We start from the raw sequence: 23,541 nt of genomic DNA on the forward strand, positions 1-23,541 counted from the left end.
AATTAATATCAACTAAATTATAGTGTTACAAGAACATCCATAGCAGTCAACTAAAATATAGTTGAAACATCCAAAACATCCAAATCAATGCCCTAATTCTCAAAAAGTATAATATTTATCACCAAGACTTATATTCGTTAGATCATTAATTAACTTCTTTCTCAACATTCATTGATCTTTGTTGTACTTGAACTCCATTAATTTATTAGAGTTCACCCCACCAATAATTCAATTTTAAATTGTCAATGATCATAAATCTTTAAATGCTTAATAGCCTTAATAAGGACGAGTCACTCTCATCATCAAGTTGCATAGGATTGCTAAAGAGCCAAGCCAACACCTAATCTCATCATTGTAGCTAGTCTAAAGAAAGCAAAATGCAAGAAAATTAGAAAAGAAAGAAAAAATAATAATAATAATAGGAACAGCATGAGGAATAAAAAAATAAAAATAAAAAATAAAAAAGAAAGAAAGAAGAAGAAAAGGGCAAAAAAAAAAATGGTGGGCCGTACCAAACCTTTGTAACTGTAGGTCATAGTCTAACGTAATGGGATACTAAAACACAAAAAAATATGGGACTAAAGGAAAAGACACTTCGGTAAAACGAACTTTTTAAGTCAGCTACGCGACATGGGCAATTTAGCCGCCCAGTTTGACGCCCACGCGGCGGTTTTCTCTACCTAATTCCAACGATGAATTGCCGATTCAAAAAAATTCAAAAGTTAGTTGGTTCAGAGTTTTGTGTTTTTTTTATTAGTTGGGTAAGTTAATGCAAAAAATTGGAATTAAATTAATGCCATTGGTTTTTTTTTTTTTTTACGGCACAGAAACCAAATCCAATATAATAAGACTAACTCATAATCGTTAATAATATTTTTAATATAAATGATTTTTTCCACCTTGTTAGCGCTATTATTTACCATACCACTATCCCCTAATAACCTTAAATTCTAGTAATTTTTGTTAGTATATAATTTAAATTATTAAGTCTATCATTTTCTATGATCAGTTTAAGTTTTTTAGATAAGTGATGATTCAATATGATATCACACAAAAGTCTTAAGTTTCAACTCAAGCAGCTAAAACTTTTGAGATAAATTGTAATTAAATACTTCTAAAAGAAATGAAAAAATTACAATTTTACAACATTGGGTTTTTTTTTTTTGTGTAGAATTTTTACAACTTTGTTAGGAGTAAAATGTTGTTCATCTTTTTGCTCAGAAAAGGAGAAACTAATATATGAGTGTTTATATATCTTCAACCATATATATAAAAAATATATATATAACAAAAGATAATCATAAAATCACATGCATCGTGGATTATTAATATTCTCTTTCTGTAAAATAATGAATTTTGAGCATATATGATACATATATTTTATGATAGATCAAATAGATAAGTTTAAATGGTCTAGCTAACTAAAATCAATTAAATTTTATCCCAATTAATTTACAAGCCGTAACCATAATCAATATATAGAACATTACTCATAAAAAAATAATAATAAAAAAAAAAAAGCAAACAAAGAAGCTGTCTATTGTTATTAAATATAGAACTTGTATTCCAATATATAGTCATATGATCAAGTTTTTTTTTTTTAAAACAAATTATTGGATCCCCATACTATTAATTATCTCTATCAATTGTGGATTAATTTCAAAAGCTTAATCAGAACCAAACATGAGGAACAACAAAATATTGCAAATATCACATGTTCAAATGGGGGGAAATTACTAAAAATCGTATTTACTTTCCCTTTTATTTTTTAAGTAATAATTAAAATGTAATGGTAAAATTACTATAGGTCCACTGGCCATAGCTGAAAATTCCGTCACTTACTTGTCGGCCTTGTTTGGAAGCAAGTTTTCATGAGAGAAAAAAAAAAAAAAAAAAAAAAAAAAAAGGTTCAAATTTTATTTCTTTTCACATAACCAAATCCTAACTTGCATATGAATTTATATTAAAAACAAAAAATAGGAATAACTTAATTTAAGAGTACCGATTTATTGTCCTTTTTTACTTAAAGGTACGGAACTTTAAAGCATCTCTAATTTTCAAAACGTCTCAATAACAGGTACTCCGTTAAGATATGCTGTTAAATTCTGTCAAAATTCTTAAAATACCTTTCTTTTTTTGGAAAAGAAAGAAAAAATTACTAGGATTTAGGCGTTAATAAGAATTTAACGGAATTTACAAAAATACTCGTGCCTGAATCTTAAATTTTTTTTGTAATTGCAAATCTTAACGGAATACCTGTTATTGAGATGTTTGAAAAATTAAATACCCTAATGTAAAACGTTTTGAAGTTCAGTATCTTTAAGTCAAATAAGTCGATAGTTCGACACCTTTTAAGTCAAATTCTTCCCGTCCCCAAAGAATAGCTCAATCAGCTAGTGATCACGCCTCATGAAATGAAGGTCACTAGTTCGAATCCGGACATTTCAAAAAAAAAAAAAAAAAAAAAAAAAAATCTTCCCAAAAATATTCGGTACAAATTTCAAACGTCCAAAACAACCGGATGAATTTTTGAGATTTATAAAACCAAAACCAGCTAACGGTCGTCTTTAATGATGCCATCACAGCCGACAGATCTTCCTTCTCCTATATATAGACACCTAACCCCGCCCACCAAACACTTAACAGTTTCTCTGTCTCTCCAATACAATAAGCAAAAGCTTCCGCAGCTCGCCACCTTCTCTGCTCAAGCATCAAGCTCTCACGCACAATGACTCTGATCGGCAGCGTTCCGGTAACAGTTCTCTCTCACTGCCTGTGTCTGTATGTGCGTGTGTGTGTGTGTGTTTTTCCGTTTCTTTGTTCGATTGCTTAGAAAGTTGACGAAATAGAAAGAAAACGGAAATGCGGTTTTGGGTTTTATTGTTCTTGTTGTTTTGGATTGTCTAAAACTGTAGAGGGTCGCGCAACTGGGTCAATCAGTCATGATGGGGCAAAGTTGATTCGAGGCAATTCATTTCTCTCAGTTTGGTTTCTGAGAAAACCAAGGAAATGAAAAGAGAACACGTGTGTGTTTGTGGAAATTGTACAACTAAATTCGAGATTATCAGTTCACTAAATTTCACTATGTCCTATTTTTATTATTTGCAGTTGGCTACTTCGGATCTTCAAATTGTGGATGGAGCTCGAAGGAGTTCGACGCTAATATGTGCGCCGGTAATGGCGGAAACAGTTGATCAGATGCTGATTCAGACGAGAAAGGCCAAGGAACTTGGGGCTGACCTTGTTGAGATTCGATTGGACTTCTTGAAGAACTTCAGTCCAAGACAGGATCTCGAAATCTTGATTAAACAGTGTCCTTTGCCCACTCTTATCACGTACAGGTAATGAATAATCATGAAATGTGTCCATTAGTTTATTGAATCTTCTTGTGCTAGCTTGATGCATATGCTGTTAGCTTGTGTTAGATAGGTAACCAAATTTCCCATCAGCCTAAATTTTAGGGACAATTGGTAACTCGCAACATGATTGAAAACTGTTGTCTAAAAGCAGAACTGTTATACAACTAGGATGACGTGACAAGAAAAATAAACAATTAGTTTTTTTTTTTTTTACAAACCCTTGTTTATTCAAATATTGATTTTCACTGTCACGTCGTCCCAATTGTATGGCAGTCGTATAGCAATCTACAAAATAGCATTACTTTTGTCTGAAAGGTACTTTATTTGAATTTTGGGAAGCCCCTTTGACTATCTGTTGTCTGCTTTGGTTCTGAATCCTATAAATCTCCATGTTGTAATGAAAGTGGCATTGTAAATTTGTATGTGTTTTGGGTCCTCATCCTGGCCTCTGTCACGATCCTTCATTTCAGGGCCTGCAGGTCAGGGGGATGTTAGCTTGTGCTAGTCTATTTTCTGTCATCTTATTCTTTTGGTAAAATTAATTAGAAATTCATCCACAGTTATTTATTCTATATTTATGAGGTTTTGTGCTCTTGGTAGTAGCCAATTACAGGGCTCAAATAGTCTATATATTAAAACTTAGCTTCACTAAGTCATATAACTCTAGTGGACTTAATGAGTTGCAGACCCTAAATGATAGAAGTTTATTTTGTCAAGACCTAAATGTCTTCCTTCTTTTTTTCTTTCTACATTACCTCAGCAACTAAAAGGGGCACTAGTAGTGGAAAGATTCAGAGAGCTGATAGTCAGAAGCCTAAGTAATATTGTTTCTAAGGGTCATAACAAGCACTAGATCACATTTCCAAATTTCCAGTCTTGGTATGTGGTGCCAGTAAAACACCATTTCACATCACGGTCTGATCATTCTAATTAAAAATAGTTCTTATTAAAAACTCCATTAATTTGCATTTTCTTATATAGACATCACATATTGACCATGTCAATGTAATGCCACATTCCTGTTGCTCTATGATTTACCATATAGGGACCCTTTAAGTAGTGAAATATCTCTATCAAAATTTTTGTTAATGAGTGATCATATTAAAGACTTATTCTTTGACATTAAGCCCCCTCTATTTCATTTCTGATTTTTTTTCTTAAAATTATTTATGATGTAATTTTTTTGTCTTTTTTCTTTTTATCAAACCTTTAAAGTTCTTCTCTCATGTTATGTCTAACTTGGTAAGAATTTGTTCCAACATTCTGTGTCTTTTATAATAATACTTACTGTGATCCTTTAGACCAAAATGGGAAGGTGGTGAGTATGATGGTGATGAAAACAAGCGACAAACTGCATTACGTCTAGCCATGGAGTTGGGAGCAGATTATATTGATGTTGAGCTTAAGGTTTGTATCTCATCTATGTTCCATAAATTAGCTAAGCTATTTTTTTCTTTTTTCTTTTGGCATTAAGCCCCTCAATTCTTCGGCTATGGATATGATATATGAATTGGGAATATTTCTAGTTGTGATAATCATTACATGTGATTGAGAATACATCATTGAACTCCACATATTCCACACAGCCTATAATGGTGTTTAAACAGTTATTGCTTTTGGTATTGTAGATTTTCCTTGGCGATTCCAATGAACAACTTACTCAGACTTTTAAATTTGCCTCTTGAAGGTAGCACATGATTTCTACAATACCATTCAAGGGAAGAAACCTGAAAAGGTCAAAATAATTGTCTCTTCACACAACTATCAGAATACTCCATCTCTTGAGGAAATTGGCAATCTCGTGGCAAGAATACTGGCTACTGGAGCTGATATAGTGAAGGTTGCAACAACTGCAGTAGATATCACAGACTCTGCACGTATATTTCAAATTCTTGTGCATTCTCAAGTAAGTAACTTACACACTATATTCATGTTTAATGAACTTTAGTATTCTTTTTTTTTTTTTCTAAAGCTAGAAATCTTTAAATCTTTTGAAGTTCTAAATTATTGAATGACACTTCGAATGAAATTGTAGGTCCCTATGATAGGAATTGTCATGGGTGAGAGGGGTTTCATTTCAAGAATTCTTAGTGCAAAATTCGGTGGCTTTCTCACATTTGGTTCGATTGAGGCTGGGGTGGTATCAGCTCCTGGGCAACCAAGTATAAAAGATTTATTGGATTTATACAATTTCAGATTGTTAGGGCCTGATACCAAAGTACATGGTGTTATTGGGAATCCTATTGGACACAGCAAAAGTCCTCATCTGTACAATCCAGCATTCAAGTCTGTCAATTTTAATGGAATTTATCTGCCTCTGTTGGTTGATAATGTCGCAAATTTTCTCAAGACATACTCATCTCCTGATTTTGTTGGATACAGGTAAAATATCATTTCAGAAACTTCAAAATAATTTGCACTATTCACTATATTTCAGTTGTATTGTCCTTTTTGTCGAACCATAAATTTCTTCTTTTCACATTCTTGATTTTATTTGTTTAATTCTTTATGGATGAGCAGGTTGTTAGTCTTTGACTTCATTTTGAACTTATTAATGTAAATAATTGTAAATAACCATTTACTTGAAATGGTAAACTAGGCAGATTTTCAAGTTGCTATCTTTTATTAATGTAAATAATTGTTACTTGAAATGTAGTTATACAATTCCTCACAAGGAAGCTGGGTTTAATTGCTGCGATGAGATTGATCCAATTGCCAAGGTATCCAGTCATCTCTTTACTGCAGAATTCTAGTTATTTATTCCCACTGTACTGTTTGTCAATACAATCATCATCATGAATTTAAGTTTGTCTGGAAATTATTTTTTCTTTTCTTTTTAACCATCTTTGCAGTGTCATGCATGTTGAATTTAATTTCTTTTTCAATTTCTGTTTCAGGAAATAGGAGCTATCAGTTGCATGATCAAGAGACCTGATGGGAACTTAATGGGCTACAATGTTGACTATCTTGGAGCCATTGCAGCTATCGAGGAAGGACTTAGAGGTTTTGAACATATTACAAGCTATGAAATATTCTATTCAACTTCAGTTGGTGGGTCAGGTTTTAACAACTCAACTTTCTATATGCAGCAAATGGTGCAAACGGCGCATCTGGTTCTCCCTTGGCTGGGAAACTGTTTGTCGTCATGGGTGCTGGTGGTGCTGGAAAAGCACTTGCTTTTGGTGGAAAAGAAAAGGGAGCAAGAGTCGTAGTTGCCAATCGCACATATGGTGAGAAATCTTTACTTGGTGCTACAGTTATGGTTTATTTTGTAATTAATATGTATTTGATGCACAATGATATCTGAGTTGAACTTTTAAGGGTGTCTTAGAGTTCCTCCATGAATCATCTCCAATTTCAGTTAAGAGCAGGCATATGCCAAACAATACCATAAACTCTGAGACTGCATTATATTTTTTGTTTAGTTGGGAAATAATTTTTGTTTCTTCTGATTGCTAGACAAAGCCAAAAAACTTGCCAGTAAAGTTGGAGGAGAAGCTATAACTCTAGCCGACTTAGAAAATTTCCATCCAGAAGAAGGGATGATTCTTGCAAATACTACTTCTGTTGGAATGAAACCAAAAATTGAGGACACACCCCTTGCCAAGGTTTGCCTCCTTGTCATTTTCATATTTTATGCTCTGTCAGTGATGTAATGCAGGACAATGTTTCTTGGGAATTTCACTGTTGTCTTGCCAAAATTACTATTATGCATAATTTCTCTATTTTACTTTTGATTCTCGTTTTTGAGTGGACTAGTGGGTACATATAATGGACTCGACTGTTTAGTTATATTGTTGAAATAATACTCTTCCAAAAATGCTAAGAAAATTATATGTTCAATCTGCAGCATTTACATACAAGCTCTTGTTTCCTTTAAAAGTTTGCTTCTTGAAATAACGTACAAAAATATCATATAGTCTAGTACATTTGTTTATCATGGTGCGTATTAACAGTTCATCTTCATGTGATGAGTAATTTGATACCTTTTTCTTTCTTTGTCTTGGCAGAAAGCTCTGAAACACTATTCTTTGGTTTTTGATGCCATTTACACACCAAAATTGACCAGACTCTTAAGAGAAGCACAAGAGTCTGGAGCCATTACTGTTTATGGGACAGAAATGTTCATTAACCAAGCATTTGTACAGTTTGAAAAGTTCAGTGGTTTGCCAGGTAAGATGAACCAAAAAAATCATCAAACCTAGGATTCTCTGTATCAAAATCTACATATCTATGTATCTTCACTCTTTTCTTTTATCTTCTCATCATCTTTCCCTCAATTTTTCTTGCAGCACCAAAGCAACTGATTAGGGACACCTTGGCAAGAAACACATAAGAAGGAATATATCTGGTGACTCACTGCAGATGAACCTGTGTTTCTCCACCATAGCTATTTCATTTCAATTCCTAAATGTGCCATCAGCTGTTGCATTATTCTGTTGAAACAATAAAATTTTCATTTTTGTTTATGGAGTGACTTGTGATCATGAATTTCAAAAGTTGTCAAGCTTGCCTTATGCCGTGTATAGGCAAGCACAGATAGTAGGGCAGATTCACTAGAGAGGATTCATGTAGCCAATTCTAAATTTTTGGGACATGCTTTTCCAATCAAGTTTAGAATAGGATGGGGTCATTTGCCTCTCTTTTATTCAGATTGATTGTCCAATACGATATGGATTTCTGCTGTAGCTTCACCAGCTTGTCTAGAAGATAGGTTGAACCATGTCATGATTGAAGAAACTCATGATAAAATGTAAATTGTGGAAGAACAGGGAAGAAGAAAATATAAAATAACAAAAAAGATTTACGGGTGGTTCTGTGTTAGACATCTATACCTACCACTAGAGAAGAATCCAAAAGGGCTACATCTTGCTTTTATTCTTTGATGAAATTTACAATACAAAATACTCCTATTTATAGGATAATTGGGGTAGGTGAAGATTATACAACTATATTAAGTGGAGATAATATCAAATCATATTTGAATACAATCAAATATCATTACCTAAAAGGTATGAGATTACAATCATATATTCCAACATCCCCCTCAAACTCAGGGTGAAATCTATGGAATCTTGAGTTTTTTTTTTTTTAATAAAAAATTAAAAAAATTAATTTATTTTATTTTGTGGAAAGGAGATAAAGGTGGCCAGCAACAGTGGCTGGAAAATTGCAGTAGTTGGTGGCGGCCAGTGATGGTGGCTAGAAATGGTAGTGGTCGGCAACTTTGATCGAAGATAGGCTTTTAAAATCAATAGACCCAAAAAAAAGTCAAACAGTGGGACAAAACAGAGCCAACTATGGGCCACATGTGAGGGTCAACTTTGGTCGAAATGGATCGAAATGATGCAAACTATGAGTCTTAAAAAGTCCTAGGTCATTAAACAAGACCAACAAAAGCCAAATGATTTGGCCAACAAGGGGCCTAAAGATGGGCGACATGGGCCAAAGGCCACTTGGCCCCTATTTTCTTTTTTCAACCAATTTTTTTCTTTTTCTTCCAGCAGATAAATGACATGTCATTTAGGGGTCAAATCTGTTGAACCACCTAAACGACGTGTCATGCACAACAAAGAAGAACAGTTTTTTTTGTTTTTTTGGAACAAGAGCTAAACCACATCTCGTTTAAGGGTCAAAATTGTTGAACCACCTAAACAACATGTCGTTTTTAAAATGATGAAGTCATCTAAATGACCTGTCTTTTAGAACATAGAAAGATGAAGTACCTAAACAACTTGTCATTTTGGTAGAAGCTTTTGGTGGCGCGTGTGGGTGCGTGAGACCTCCGTTGGGGCTAATTTTTATGGTGTTGTGTAGATCGGCCAATAATATTTCAATTGATGTGGTCAAAATCTTGATGGGATTCTTGGCAAACAAGAATCCAAGACAAAAAGGTTATTGCATGGTAGTGAAGAATCCCAAAAAAGGAGGCACTGCTGGGAAAATGAAGGAAACAATAATCCACATGGCCATTAGGATCGAACACCGGCTCTAATACCATGAAGAAACTCTTAATAAAATGTAAATTGTGGAAGAAAGGAAAGAAGAAAATAATAATAATAATAATATAATGGATTTACAGGTGGTTATTTGAAAATATTTAAAATACAAAAGACTCGTATTTACAGGATAATTGGGGTATATGAAGATAATATAAGTATGGTAGGTAGAGATAATATCAAATTAGATTAGAATACAATCAAATATCATTACTTAAAATGTAGGAAATTATAATCAAATATGATTACAATCATATATTCTAACAATGATCTCCATAAATCCTAATAAGTAACTCAAAGACAGGGTTGAGTTGATATATTTTGAAGCTTAAGGCGACAAGTTTAAACAGGACCCTTTCCTTATATTTAAATATTAATTAAATAATATTTATTTTAATATTATACTTTTATTAAAAAATCATTATTATCGCTTTTCGTGATGCAAATACCTAAATAAGTTTTATATTCAATTTTTTCTAATATCAACTAACTCATTTAATCTTTCCTGTGACGTTAATCTTAGGTAGGATTTTATCAATATTACTTTTGAAAAGTTTTATTTTTTTAATTTTAATTTTTTATGTAAAAGCTATTGTAATAAGTATTGTTAATAAGATTCTATAAGCGATACATGCATTTAGAGGGAAAAACCAATATTTTTATATAATTTAATATGTAAATTCAAGCACGTTATTCTATTTGTAAAAATTCTTTTGAAAGTTTTAGTTCTGAAATAAATTTAAACCATCAATCAGTTTTGAATTTGGTTTTTTTTTTTTTTTTTTTTTTTTTTTTTAATATTATCTTATTTTAAATAAGGGATAATTGCACCGTTGGTCCCTGTGGTATGCCATAATTATTTTTCACTCCCTATGGTTTAAAAAGTTCATGGGAGGTCCCTGTGCTATGCAATAATTACAAATCGATCCCTAGCATCAAATTCTGTTAAATTTTTTAACAGATTCCGTCAAATGCCACGTCAGCGTCGCGTGTCGCCAATAAAATGGCGACACGTGTCCATCTTAATAAAAAATAAATAAATAAACTTATTTTTTTAAAAAATATAAATAAATAAATGCCATCTTATTGGCGACACGTGGCGCTGATGTGTAGAGCTAACAGATTTCGTCAAAATGATGGACGAAAAATCGACCCAGGGAATAAAACGTAATTATTGCATAGCACAGGGGCCTCCATGAACTTTTTAAACCATATGGAGTGAAAAATAATTATGGCATACCACATGGACCAACGGTGCAATTATCTCTTTAAATAATGGAACATTCATCTTCTTAGCATTTTTTTTTTTTCTCATTTTGAAGGACGTGTATAGTGTATGAATGTTGGGATCCTGAATGTTGTTGGGTTGGACTGTTGGAGTATTAGAAGTTTTGAACGTGTGAAAGGAGATCAATGATTTTTTTTTCCCCCATGTTTTTAGCATTTAATGGCTTTAATATTGTTTGATTCCCCTCTTTAATGCAACGTTGTTTCAAGAATAGAGTATTGGAGAATTAAAGTTTTAAAGAGAATCAAATTATATTAATGCTTTCTCTAATCACTTGTATACCCATAATTAAGAGCCTTAATTAAAGAATATTTACTGTAATTATGGCTTTAAATATTTTTTATGGAATAAATATTTATTAAGAACTATTAATCGAATGCCTTATTAAATTAGGGGCATTAGGTGACCACTAATCGTTTAGCCGGCCCTATAGGAAGATAACCATAATAAATAATAGGGTTAAATACACTTAAACTCTCTGAACTACTAGCTATTCTCAAAAAAGTCTTACAAACTGATAGGTGTGACATTTAGATACATCAAACTACTATTTTGTAACAATTAAGCCCGTCTATTAGCCTTGACAGGTAGGTTGGATGGAAAAGTGGTCATGTCTTCCTAAAATATCTATATCGAGTATTGGGTTGCAAGGCCTCTTTTACCCAAAATACAAAAATATTCTTTGAAAAAAATTAAAATTTTGAGAACATTCCAAGAAGAGTAATGCTACATACACACTGCCACTCTCACACTCCATGAAACATAATAGAAAAAGTGTGTGTAACATTATTCTTCTAAGAATAATAGTAAATTGAAGGGGTAAATGTAGTTAACGTGACGACAACAAATTATACTATAAAAGAAAAAGGGTAAATATACTTTAACCTCCTGAAATGACCATCCATTTCAAATTAACCTCACGAATTGACAAGTATAACACTTATATATAGCAAACTACTATTTTGTTGCAATTAAGTTCGTTCGTTAGCCTTAGCTGCTAATTTGGATGGAAAAGTGGTGTCATCCTTCTTATAATACTTTTCATTTCTTAAAAACCAAAATAATACAAAACTAAAAATTTGAAATTAAAGAAAAAAAAAAAGGAAGAAAAAAGAAAAAGTAGAACACAACCCAAAGGATGGGGTAGTTTGCCACCCAAAATCGAGGAGATGGCCAGCAAGCCAGCCCCGTTTCCATTTGGGTGGCAGACCACCTTCTATTTTTTATATTTAAAAATGAATTTAATTTTCTTTTATTGATTAATAATTGTACAAATTTAGTTTTTCAATGATAAAAATGAGAGTATTATAAGAAAATTTTGGTCAAATTTGATTTTTTTTTTCATCTACGCTATTGGAGGGGCTTAGTTTCGACAAAATAAAATAAAATAATTTGATGTATCTAAGCCCTGTTACACATTACTGTCCCACATGAATGTCAGTTTAAGAGAATAAAATGTATTTAATCAAAAAAAAAAAAAAAAATCCCCTCTCAAACAAGAAAATTTCACATAAACCAAAGGCTGTCCTTTTCACATCGAAAGAAAAAAAAAAATCTGCTTCACTTTCTCTCTTCCCGCTACTCTTTCCCTCTCAACCCAAATTATAAACCACAGCTTCAAGTCCTCTCTCACTCTCTCTCTGCGTGGAATCGCTTTCTTCTCTGTAAGGTTAGGTTTTTTTGGAACTCTTCTTCTACATAAATGCCCTTCCTTTCGCAGTAATTTACTTGCATTTATGTTTCAATGTTAATCTTCTTTTTGTTCTCGTTCTCTTCCTAGGGTTTGTGTTCCTTTTATTTATTTTTGTCGAATTTTATGTCTCTTTATGCGTTGTGTTTGTTTTATAATGTGCTTCAGGTATTGGGTGCAGATAATCTAGGGTTCTGATATATATGCACACTGTTTTTTGCTGTTTTGTTGTGTATGAACTTGTTTGGTAGGTGAGAGAATGGAGGGAAACGGATTTTCAGTTTATTGATAGTTTTGTTAGGCTTAGTTCAGGGGAACTTTGTCTTTTTTGGTTTCTGTCGGTAAGGGAGTAGAAGTTCTGATTCAGCATCTTGGTTATCTGATTTGTTTTCGTACACTTTCTGAGCCACCAAACAGAGTGTTTTTGCTTTCATGTGTAAGGTAGTTGTTATTCTGAAAATGGGTATGGCCTTTTGTTCTCATAAGTTGACTAGAATGTTTACGTGAGGGTCTTTAGGGCTGGATTTGCCTCCTTTCCTCTATGTGAATGTGACATTTTTCCTTATTTTTATCTGAAGTTATATAACCGGAACCATTAAACATGTGACTTTTTTTTCCCTGGTTACTATTAACATTATGTTATTGTCTTTCTCTTTGGTAGTCATTAAGTGATACTGATTCATTGATTCATGTATCTCTATTTGGGTTTCAGGTCTGAAATCCAGGGTGTGAGGCTCTGGGGCTCAGATTGTACTGTGAATCACTGGGGTTGCTAAGAAACTTTTGGCTCTGAAGGGCCAATGTGTAGTGTCTAATCTGTTTAGTGGCTGTCGCTGCTTCATGTTGCTTTGGTGGTTGTTACTGGGATGGTGGGTGAGCTGCTATTTCTGTTTTATATATTAAATTAATTCACAAACACACACGTCATGGGTATGTGTAGAGACATATTTGTTGATAACTACACATATTTGTTGATAACTACAGAATTGTTTGGTAGAATTTGACTGAGCTTGATGGCTCGTGCTCTTGTAGGATGAGGATTTTGGATGATTGTTGGATTGTGAAGAGACAGGGCAAGGGAATTTGCCCTTTTGTGGTTCATATAGTTTATTTTATATAATCTAGGTGATTAATTCATTGAATTTCAAACCAATCATGGAGTGCAACAAAGATGAGGCCATCAGGGCTAAGGGGATTGCAGAGAAGAGGATGCAGAGCAGCGATTTTGAAGGGGCTATGAAGATTGCAAAGAAGGCTCAGCAGCTGTTTCCTGAGCTTGAGAACATGTCTCAATTGCTTGCAGTCTGTGAGGTTCACTGCTCTGCACTAAACAAATTATATGGGTCAGGAATGGACTGGTATAGAATTCTTCAGACTGAAAAATCGGCTGATGAGGCAACCATCAAGAAACAGTACAGAAAGCTAGCACTGTTACTTCACCCTGATAAGAATCAACTTGCTGGTGCGGAGGCTGCTTTCAAGCTAGTTGGGGAAGCACATAGGGTGCTCACAGACCAGGCAAAACGTTCTTTATATGACATGAAATATACATGCTCATTAAAACCTACTGCACCAATGCCACCACCCCCTCAGTCGAATAAGAACTCATTTGTCACAAAACAGCCTAGGGTGGAAAATAATCTTCATAGCTTTCCTCATCCATATACAAATTTGGGGCATTATCAGCGGGTAGCACCACAGCAGACATTCTGGACATGCTGCATCAATTGCAATATATGGTATGAATATCATAAAGATTATGTGAATAAACGGTTATGTTGTCAAAGTTGCTTAAAATCCTTTATTGCCCATGACTTGGGTACTCAAGGTGTGCCAAAAGGAAATCCCTGCCATCGATCTCCCAATCAGAAAGTAGCTTCAAATCAGGGGCCGTCCAAAGTAACCTCACAAATTGATGGTAGAAAGCCATCCGCTATGAGATTTCCAGATAGATTTGTCGGGTTAGATCCATTTTCAAAGGCAGGAGGTACTGCTCAGGTTCACGGGGGTTCTAAAACTGAAGTGGAAGCAGATCGACATGTGGATGTGGGAAGGGGAAAGGAAGGTGTTGAAGTGCCCAAGTCAAATGCAGCAAAGTCCAGCAAACCAGGATTATCAAAAAATGGAAGCAGGAAGAGGAGGAAGTCGGCTTTGGAATCCAGTGAAAGCTATGAGGCTGGAAGCAGTGATGCCAATGACAAAGGTGTGAGTATTCACAAATATGGTAGCAATCCTTCTGGAAAGAATTCTAGAAATGATAGGAGATTGTCAAGACAAAAGCAAAATGTTTCTTGCCAGGAAAATCTTAATGCTGATGATGATGATTTTGTGAATCCTCCCAAGCGGGGATGTAGATCATTCAGTATCAGTGATGAGGAGATGAAAGAAGCAGCTGTGGATGGAGGGGTATGTAACAATGATAATTCAGCTCCTTATGCAGCTGAGGATAGACATAGGAAAGAGGTCAAGCAAAAAGCAAATGCCCCTGAAGAAAGTTTGCTAAACAAAAAGAGCAAAACCGGTAAATATGACACAGAAAGAGAAGAAGCAGCTACTTCAGATCGTGACGATTCGAAGTCCAAAGCTGGCGATATGCCTGAAGCGAAATCTGTCGGTAGCATTGAAGTTGCCGATCCAGAGTTCAGTGATTTTGAGACTTGTAAGAAAGAAAACTGCTTTGTTGTTAATCAAACATGGGCTATGTATGATCCAATAGATAGCATGCCGAGATTTTATGCTCGTGTCAAGAAAGTGTTTTCCCTTGGTTTTAAGCTGCATATCACATGGTTGGAGGCTGATCCACATGACCAAGGCGAAATTGATTGGCTTAGTGCGGATTTGCCTATTGCATGTGGTAAGTACAGACTTGGTGCCACTGAAGAAACTGTCGATCGTCTTATGTTTTCTCATCAGATGCAGTGTATAAAAGGCAGTGATAGAGTTTCTTACCTGATATATCCTAGAAAGGGTGAAACGTGGGCCCTCTTTAAAGATTGGGATATTAGATGGAGTTCTGACCCAGAAAAGCATTTGCCATTCAAATTTGAGTTTGTGGAAGTCCTCTCAGATTTTGAGGATGTTGGCATTAAGGTTGCGTATTTGGGAAAGTTGAAGGGGTTTGTTAGCCTGTTTCAGCGAACTGAGAAGCATGGAACTGTTTCATTTCAAGTTCCAGTTAAAGAGCTATATAGATTTTCGCATCGAATACCATCCTTCAGAATGACCGGGGAGGAAAAAGAAGGTGTTCCCAAAGGATCTTTTGAACTCGATCCTGCTTCTCTGCCTACTGATCTTGACAAGCATGATGATCCTGGTGTTGTGAAGATGGAGAATGGACACATGGATGCTGAATTCAGTGGTTTGTATTGCAAGTCCTCAGAAAATAAAGTGGAACATGTTATGGGTTCTGACGGAATTGAACCAAAACGAGAGACACCAATGCTTAAAAGGTCATCAAGACAGTCAAACGGCACACATACAAATCATGCTGAAGTAGATGCCAGTCGATGTATAGCTAAAGAGGGTGCTAGTAAAGAAAATAGCCATTGTGACCTCGCTCAGCCCAAAGGAATGGCTACTTCATGTCAGGCTGATAAGGATATCAACACACCAAAAAAATTCCAGACACCAAATAAGCAGGAGAAGCAAGATATCGAAAGACAATCCTTAAATCTTAGAAGATCACCAAGGAATTTAAGCAAGAAAAATAGTCAAGTAAATGAACCTCAATCCACAAATGAGGAGGGAACTTTTAAGCATTCAGATGATGACAAAGAAGAAAACCAATGCAGCCTCACCAAGTCCAAAGGCAGTGTTTCTTGTCAGTTTGATGAGAAAATGCATTTAGATGCGAAGTACCATTCTTTCAATAGTTTCACGAAAAGCCCTGGTGTCTCTCCACCCATGACTTCAGGTTGCAAAATTTCAGAAGCTGAGCCCAACTACTTTAATGGCCAAAAGTCAGAAGAGAACTTTCAGCTTGATCAGATATGGGCAATATATAGTGAAAGGGATGGTATGCCTAAGAACTATGCACAAGTTAAGAAGATTGAATCTACCCCTGAGTTCAGATTGCATGTGGCTTTGCTTAAACCCTGTTCATTGCCGAAAGACACAAGTCAGTCAGTTTGTTGTGGGTTGTTCAAGGTAAAAAATGGAAAGACTAAGGTCCTTTCCCGCTCTGCATTTTCTCACCGATTAAGAGCTGAATCCACTGGTGAGAACATATACAAAATTCACCCTAGGAAAGGTGAGGTTTGGGCATTATACAAGAACCTGAACTTCAAGGTGACATGTTCTGACACGAGGAAGGGAGAATGTGACATAGTGGAGGTGCTAGAAGCTAATGACCAGAGCACAGATATTGTTGTTTTGTCACCTCTTAGTGGGTTTACATCAGTTTTCAAGTCTCCAAGAATCCAGAGATCAAAATCTGGTATGATTGGTATACCGCATGTTGAGATTGCCAGATTCTCCCATCAGATTCCTGCTTTCCAGCACTTGGGGGAAAAAGATAGTCGCCTGATGGGCTGTTGGGAGCTTGATCCTGCTGCAGTTCCTCGTTATTATCTGTCTAGAGTGAATCAGCAATGCAGTACTGTTTATACATCGTATGTCCGCTAACACAAGTGTAAGCAGACACTTGTGCCACAATGCACCATGTGAAAAACGAAATGAGTTTAGGAGAAACAGTCAAGTTTGATTATTCTCTTTTGTCTGTAACCGTGGGAAGCTTCAAAAGTCAACTTTTGTCAGTCCAGATTTATCCCAGTCTCCCAGTCTCCCAGAAGAGGTGGTTTTTTGGCTAGTTTCTGATACACCTTGTTCTGTTTTTTTTTTTCCTTGCAATGTATCTTGGCCTTTTGGATGTAGACATGTAGTGTCTGGCTGGAGTATTAGCCGAGTTGTCCTTGATGTAACTCCCAACTTTAAATTCAGGATATTTCTCTGTGTGCAGTATTTAATATGCCTATTTCTAAAGCAACTTTGGAAACAACTCATACTTCTTTAGAAAACTGGTTTCCTTGTGATTTCCTTGTGACTGTTGAACGAGTATCATGACTCAGAGATGTTTTGGCTCCTTGTGTTTTTGAAGTTCTTTCTGGTGGGAATGAAACAATGATGCTCTATAATTAAAAAGATATCAGCCATTATGATTTATGAAGTTATTTATGATTTCTATGTTTATAAATAGAAAGGAAATTTTATAGCCTACTATTCTTCCGCCTTGAAAAAGAGGTCTATTTTTTTGAATTCAGTCACGTTAATGAGAAAAATCTTGAATACTGCATTCAACAATTGCAATGGCAAGAATACAAAAAAGAGCTTCCTCTCTATCAAATTGTTCATTAATTAGAAAAATTGCTTCCTTGGCTAGCCTATGAACTTCGAATTAGGAGTACAACTGGAGAAGATCCAAGTCCATGAACTATTTGATTCGCCTCTATTCTAACATGATTCGCACTCTAAAAATGCAAACTATTCAATACAACTCTGGTGTCATAAATCAATTGGGTCATATTTCTACCAATTCTTTCATTCTTTTCTCAATGCATGCACAATCTGAAAAAAGCATTGCCTTAGAGTTTCACCTTTAACAATCCCAATTCCTTAGTAAAACTCGCAGCCCTCAGCGCCGCAAGTCTAGGCACTTGTTATGTATGTTAAGGACCAAAATTATTGCTATAAAAGTTACTAGAAGTCTTTACCATGTTGGGCATCTGGTCTATTGGTATGATTCTTGATTTGGGATGCTCCTGATTCTGACATTTTTACGCATTGTTTATCGATAAATGCTAGACTGCTCATTTTTTTTTTCTTCTAAAATTTGATTTCTAAATAACGTGTCACAATCTCACGAGATGATAATACATTTTTCAAAATAATAGATCATGTGAAATTATGACACATCATTTAGGGACCAAGTTTTGGAATGTATAGCATTGCTCTTATTTATCACATCTTACCACTACCCACATTGACTATAATGCCCAAAAGAAGGGATATAAATTTCATTCAAATTTGGTTGAAAGATTTTTTTTTTTTTTTTACACAGTTTTAAAAAATGTTGTGTCGTTTGATCATGTGAGAAATATATATATCTTTTTATCCATCCAAAAAAAGAAAAAGAAATACTTTTATTTTATTTTTTTATTAATGTTATATTAAAAAAGCTTATAAGCTTTTAATATGCTAAGAGACACATGATATTTTTAACGCAGGGTGGCGTAGTGAGTTCTATCATGAAATTGAGACAAAAGAGATAGAAAATCACTCGATAGATGTTTCATATTGATAAACTCATCAAAACACATAAGCTAGAGGCTAAGACATCTTAATAGGCTTATGTAAAGCCTAAATTTGAAACCCAAAAATAATAATACAAATAATACAAAAACAACAAATTTTGCCTTGTAAAAGTTGAAATTATGAAATTATCATTAAATACAAAATTGTAGCCCTCTAAATAAGCTTTCTAACGCCATCAAGTATGTCTCGATCCGATATCAGAATTAAAAAATGAAAAATGTTAAATTTACAACACTAATACAACAACTGCACAACAAACCCACCCTCATGTGAGGGGTTGTTGTGCAGTTGTTGTAATGGTGTAGTATAAGAATCAAACCACTTAAAAAATACGATTTTTTAAGTAAAACGAATCGAACAAAAACTGGTAAAACTGGCCGGATCAATTTTTAGAAACGGGGTTGTAAGAATATATATATATATATATATATATATATATATATATATATATATATATATATATCTTCCATCTTGGAAATTAATGAATACTGTATAGTTGAAGAAAAACGCAGAAGGAACTCATCCCCGTTTCTTACCGAGTCATTTTTCTCCAGGTCAGTCTCAGGCTCTCTCCCTCGTTGCTTTTTGCTTCAGAACAATCGAATTCATCACAGGAGAGAACCAAAGAACAAAAAAAACAAAGTGTAGACGATAGGGTTCATGGGATTGAGAGTGGAGAAACGCAGACACTGCCTTTCTCCAATCGACATAGACAGGATGGGTTATAGGCAAATTTAACCTCTTTGAGTTTTAAATCAAGATTTTGAGGTTAGCTCATGCGTGATTTGGAGTGAATAAAAAATCTAAAACGTATATAGCTGTTCCAGCTGAAATACTTGGAAATTATTATCCCATTTGAAGTGGAAGGTGTGGGTTTTTCAAATGCTCCACAAACCAGGTTGATGTTGTCTGAATAATTCCATACTACAAGAGATTCCTCTGATTGAAAATGCACCTTTTTCCCAAAAACCCCAGATCGTTAGAACAGACGGATTCTTCCCAAAGCTGGACTTTTCACAGTGCACGTTAGTTGTTCGACAAATTGCTCAACTGTGTACAGTCTTTCACATTTCTCATTATCTGAATTTGTTAATAAATTATCTTGCGTTGCCTCATACTTTTTGCCAATCTCATGCCTCGCATAGATATGAGCTGGCACGATTCTATGCGCGACTGAGGGTATTTTCTTTTGATGGGCACTGCCCAATGTTGCTTGCTTTGACCTCTTGGTGACTACAGTCTTGGCTATCTAGTATCCCTAGAATTTAACTTGTCTATGTGCTAAGTGTAGTCTACAGTCGATTTTTTGCTTTGAGGTTATACATATAGCTCTTGGCATTATTGTTTAATTTTTAATTTTTTTTTTAATCTTGTGTTATTTTGTCTTTGTGGGGATTGTATTGCAACTGAAACAAATTGTCTTTGTTAGAAAGTTAGAAAGAAGGTGGTGTGTGTGCGCGCCAATGAGCTAGAGCTCAACTGGCATCTCCTCCAACTGAAAGAATAGGGTGGAGGGTGCAATCGTGGGTTCAACACCTGCCAAGTGCACATGTAACAACCAATATGAAAAACAGGTGTTGTCTGCATGTAGACCTACGAAAGCATTCGCTATTTGTCTTGAGAATTTAATTTGTTTCAATAACAAGTTTAATGTACAATTTCAGTTTTTTCTTATATAGCTCTTAGCGAGGGTGTTTTAACTGTATGCTTTCTTCTTTTTTCTTTTCAGATTTCTTTTCTCTCAGGTAGGCTGTGTTGCAACTGAAATAAGTTTTTTCTGTTAGAAAAAGGGTGTTTGGCGTGCAAAAAAAATGTTGAAGCATGTACTTGGCAAGGTGTGGAACAAAGGAGTTAATACATATGGAGGAGACAAAGTTAGGCCTTGCTTGTATGTTCTCACAAGTGGTTTCCACAATGGGCAGGTACCTGATTACAATTAGCTCTGGACATTCTATGCACTATACAGAACTATAAATTGAAAGAAAAGTAAAAATAAATACAGGCACCGCTGAATCCTCGGTCCCTAATTCAATTAGGTTTTAGCAGAGTCAAATAGTTAATTCTCTTGTGTCATGTATTAGTTACTGCCAGTAGCAAGTTGGAATTGAAGTAAGTGGTACAGTGGGGATAATTGGTTTAAACATATTTGCAACTTGCAAGTGCCATTGAATCTGTTGGAATATAGATTTTTGACATAGACACAAGTGCTACACACATATAAAACAAAGATATGGTGAGTGTATGTATCAATGAGACTGTAGGATGTACTCTTGTATTGTTAATCTAAGTAACTCCAAGAGGTAGCTGACAGAAGATATTGGCAGTCGGCAGAAGCATGCAGGAATGAAAGTCATTTGATGATTGTAAAAGCTTCTACTTTATTATTGGATTTTTAGCTTTTTGTCTTTTTTAAATATTAGGTCTTTCTTACTTTTTATTTTTGATAAGTAAGAATTCATTAAAAAGCGCAGAGGGGCGCAACCCTAGTACACAGGAAGTATACAAAAGAGCCTCTAAACAGAGGAAATGAAAGAACAAGAAAGTAAAAAGTCAGCGAACAACAAACTACCCGGGCTATGCGCCGACACCCAAAGATATAACAAATTAAGCACCTTTCTACAAATAGCCCCAACTGAAAACTCCACATCCTCAAAAAGCCTAGAATTTCTCTCACGCCACAAGTCCCACAAAACACATAAAGGAACCTGCTTCCATATACGAAAAACAGGACCACGACCCAGCAAAGTGCCCCAACCCCTCAATAAATCCACAACATTGCTTATTTCAGTTATTTGTGAGGTTTGGCAAACTTTGCTGCCAGTTTTATGTTGAAAGAATATGGTTGGCTGGCCTTGAATGAACTCGCGATGAAAGATGCTTAGAAACCTTTGCCAAATTAGTGACACAAAAGAATCATGATGTAATTGCTTGTAGAGCTTGTAAAAGCCTAAGATTTTGGCTGCAATTTATGTGGGCATTTATTTAGAGAGCTAATGATATTGAGTTAGCTGCTATATAGTGATTGGTAATGAACATAAAAATATTTTGATTAATGTCAGGGGCACTTTGATGTATCAGCATGAGTTACCGGATAAATAATGAAGTACAGGAACTGGAATGTTCAAATTCCTTAAACACTTTCCATGAATTATGAACTGATTGATAGTGAAGTCGTAATTGTTTATGCCTGTTGTCACCCCTTCAAATTTGTTAATGGCTGATTTTATTCCTTCTTTGCTTGAGGGGGGGATAGAATCAGCCATGGTTTTTTTCCCAGAACTTGTCACTTTTGACAAGATAAAGTCTTTAATAATGTATTATTTTTACAGGTTCATTACGCACCAAGAAGCTTCTTTGGGGTAGAGGATTTCCTAGATGATGACAATAGCCGGCCATACACATACCAGAAGGGAAAGAAGTCGAAAAATCCAACCAAGCATGTATCATTCAAACAACGCACTGTTGCCTACTTGGAGCCATTTACACTCGACGTTTTCATCTCAAAGCGCTTTGTGTCAGCCTCACTCACCCACAGGGTGACGAGCAAACAGGTTGCAGTTGCTGGTACCAACTCTAAAGACATTAAAGCTGTGCTCAAGTCCCGATCAGATATACCTGCGTGTTTGGCTGTTGGTCGTATTTTGTCTGATAGGGCAAGAGAAGCTGATGTGTACACTGCTTCCTATACTCCCAGGGACAGGGACAAGTTTGAAGGGAAGATCAGAGCAGTGGTTCAATCCCTTATAGATAATGGGATTGATATCAAAATTTATCTTGATTGAATTGTTGCGATTGTTAGTTAATCAACTTTCTTTGGGACCCCTGCAAAAATGGTGTCTGTAATTCTTTTTATCTGTAACGATCATGAAGTCATCTTTTGGGAGAATCAAAGAAAAGTGAAGTGGCTGCTTCTTTCTCTCTCTCTCTCTCTCTCTCTCTTTGAGGTATTTGAGTAATATTATTTAGTAGACTGTCATATGATTGTCATTCAACTAAGCAGTAAAAATCAGGTCGTTTTTTTTTTTAAGTGCTGATTCAATGATTAATTTTTACTATTACATCATTACGCTGTCCAATAACAATATACTAAATAGCATTATTACATAATCTACTATTACTATTTTATAAAAGCAATCAACAAGGGACATGAGTGGTTGATGTTGCTTGATTTTGAATTCATACAAGAAGACCTCAAAATCTTTTCGCTAATGTTAAGTTTTGAGGAAAATGATCTACTTCTCACCTTGTTTACTTCAATCTAAAGATGAGATATTTACGAATTTCAATTCTTGTTAGCGCAATTAAAAGCTCATAAAGAAATTGAAATAAATTTGTACCTGTGTTTGGAAGATGGATTATAAAGTAATATATTTTATTAGATTTATAATTTGGAAAGTCTCATTGTTTATTAGATGGAAGACGGATTTAACTTCAGTGAATAAGCTCCATATCAGTTAATAAGACTTCTTTTGTAAAAGTTTAAGTATATGTAACATTTATCTTGTTTACTAATAAAAAAAGTTATTTGAAGAGAATTTTAAATTTGAAAATTAAATGTTATAGAGAAATGTGTTATTGCGAAACTTTTACTAGTCGTTACAACTGTTGTAGCAGCTACTATTACTTTTACCACGGTTGTTGCCAGCACTATCCATCCCCCCTCCAAAACTACCGCCATAATTACCACGATCATCCGCCATATCACCGCCGACCATCACTCGGAATAAGATCCTCTCCTCAACCCCACCCCCCTTTTTTTTTTTATTATTATTATTATTCTTTTTGCAATTTTGCATTGATTGGCGAGATCTGGACCGTCCATTCAAAAGGACGGTCCAAAAAAAAAAGATATTGCACCCATGCTGCATGGGATCTCGATTCGATATAGAGGAGGCC

The 23,541-nt window shown here is 35.0% G+C and overlaps 3 protein-coding genes across 9 annotated transcripts; all 3 read left to right on the top strand.

Moving 5' to 3' along the window:
• The first annotated feature begins 2,613 nt into the window (after window positions 1-2,613).
• Window positions 2,614-8,011, top strand: LOC133852474 (bifunctional 3-dehydroquinate dehydratase/shikimate dehydrogenase, chloroplastic-like). The gene is made up of 11 exons (XM_062289240.1): window positions 2,614-2,752; window positions 3,109-3,341; window positions 4,661-4,766; window positions 5,047-5,265; window positions 5,395-5,741; window positions 6,016-6,079; window positions 6,257-6,362; window positions 6,449-6,589; window positions 6,819-6,967; window positions 7,370-7,532; window positions 7,652-8,011. The coding sequence occupies exons 1-11, from the start codon at window positions 2,729-2,731 to the stop codon at window positions 7,693-7,695; spliced, it is 1,596 nt and encodes a 531-aa protein (XP_062145224.1). The 5' UTR covers window positions 2,614-2,728; the 3' UTR covers window positions 7,696-8,011.
• Window positions 8,012-12,168: 4,157 nt separating this feature from the next.
• On the top strand, window positions 12,169-17,332 carry LOC133852162 (uncharacterized). Of its 3 annotated transcripts, none has more exons than XM_062288852.1 (3): window positions 12,169-12,315; window positions 13,049-13,209; window positions 13,369-17,332. In XM_062288852.1, exon 3 carries the CDS (start codon window positions 13,492-13,494, stop codon window positions 16,957-16,959), a length of 3,468 nt encoding a protein of 1,155 aa, XP_062144836.1. In that variant the 5' UTR covers window positions 12,169-12,315; window positions 13,049-13,209; window positions 13,369-13,491; the 3' UTR covers window positions 16,960-17,332. The 3 variants fall into 3 exon arrangements, with proteins under 3 accessions (XP_062144836.1, XP_062144835.1, XP_062144837.1); XM_062288851.1 differs by having other exon boundaries at window positions 13,049-13,205; XM_062288853.1 differs by lacking the exon at window positions 13,049-13,209 and having other exon boundaries at window positions 12,171-12,315.
• A 1,759-nt stretch (window positions 17,333-19,091) lies between these two features.
• LOC133851883 (uncharacterized) lies at window positions 19,092-22,563 on the top strand. Of its 5 annotated transcripts, XM_062288498.1 has the most exons (4): window positions 19,165-19,199; window positions 20,079-20,219; window positions 20,375-20,567; window positions 21,975-22,563. In XM_062288498.1, exons 3-4 carry the CDS (start codon window positions 20,457-20,459, stop codon window positions 22,425-22,427), a joined length of 564 nt encoding a protein of 187 aa, XP_062144482.1. In that variant the 5' UTR covers window positions 19,165-19,199; window positions 20,079-20,219; window positions 20,375-20,456; the 3' UTR covers window positions 22,428-22,563. The 5 variants fall into 5 exon arrangements, with proteins under 5 accessions (XP_062144481.1, XP_062144480.1, XP_062144482.1 ...); XM_062288497.1 differs by lacking the exon at window positions 20,079-20,219 and having other exon boundaries at window positions 19,092-19,199; window positions 20,391-20,567; XM_062288496.1 differs by lacking the exon at window positions 20,079-20,219 and having other exon boundaries at window positions 19,100-19,199.
• Window positions 22,564-23,541: the final 978 nt, after the last annotated feature.

Source organism: Alnus glutinosa, chromosome 12 (assembly GCF_958979055.1).
Source record: "Alnus glutinosa chromosome 12, dhAlnGlut1.1, whole genome shotgun sequence".
Classification (NCBI taxonomy): domain Eukaryota; kingdom Viridiplantae; phylum Streptophyta; class Magnoliopsida; order Fagales; family Betulaceae; genus Alnus; species Alnus glutinosa.

What these genes read in the sequence shown, in the direction of transcription:
- LOC133852162 (XM_062288852.1), top strand. Translation starts at nt 13,492, where the DNA reads ATGGAGTGCAACAAAGATGAGGCCATCAGGGCTAAGGGGATTGCAGAG.
- LOC133851883 (XM_062288497.1), top strand. Translation starts at nt 20,457, where the DNA reads ATGTTGAAGCATGTACTTGGCAAGGTGTGGAACAAAGGAGTTAATACA. An exon ending in GTGGTTTCCACAATGGGCAG is followed by an intron (nt 20,568 to 21,974) that starts GTACCTGATTAC and finishes TTATTTTTACAG; the next exon opens with GTTCATTACGCACCAAGAAG.
- LOC133852474 (XM_062289240.1), top strand. Translation starts at nt 2,729, where the DNA reads ATGACTCTGATCGGCAGCGTTCCG. An exon ending in AGTTGCCAATCGCACATATG is followed by an intron (nt 6,590 to 6,818) that starts GTGAGAAATCTT and finishes TCTGATTGCTAG; the next exon opens with ACAAAGCCAAAAAACTTGCC. An exon ending in AGGACACACCCCTTGCCAAG is followed by an intron (nt 6,968 to 7,369) that starts GTTTGCCTCCTT and finishes TTGTCTTGGCAG; the next exon opens with AAAGCTCTGAAACACTATTC.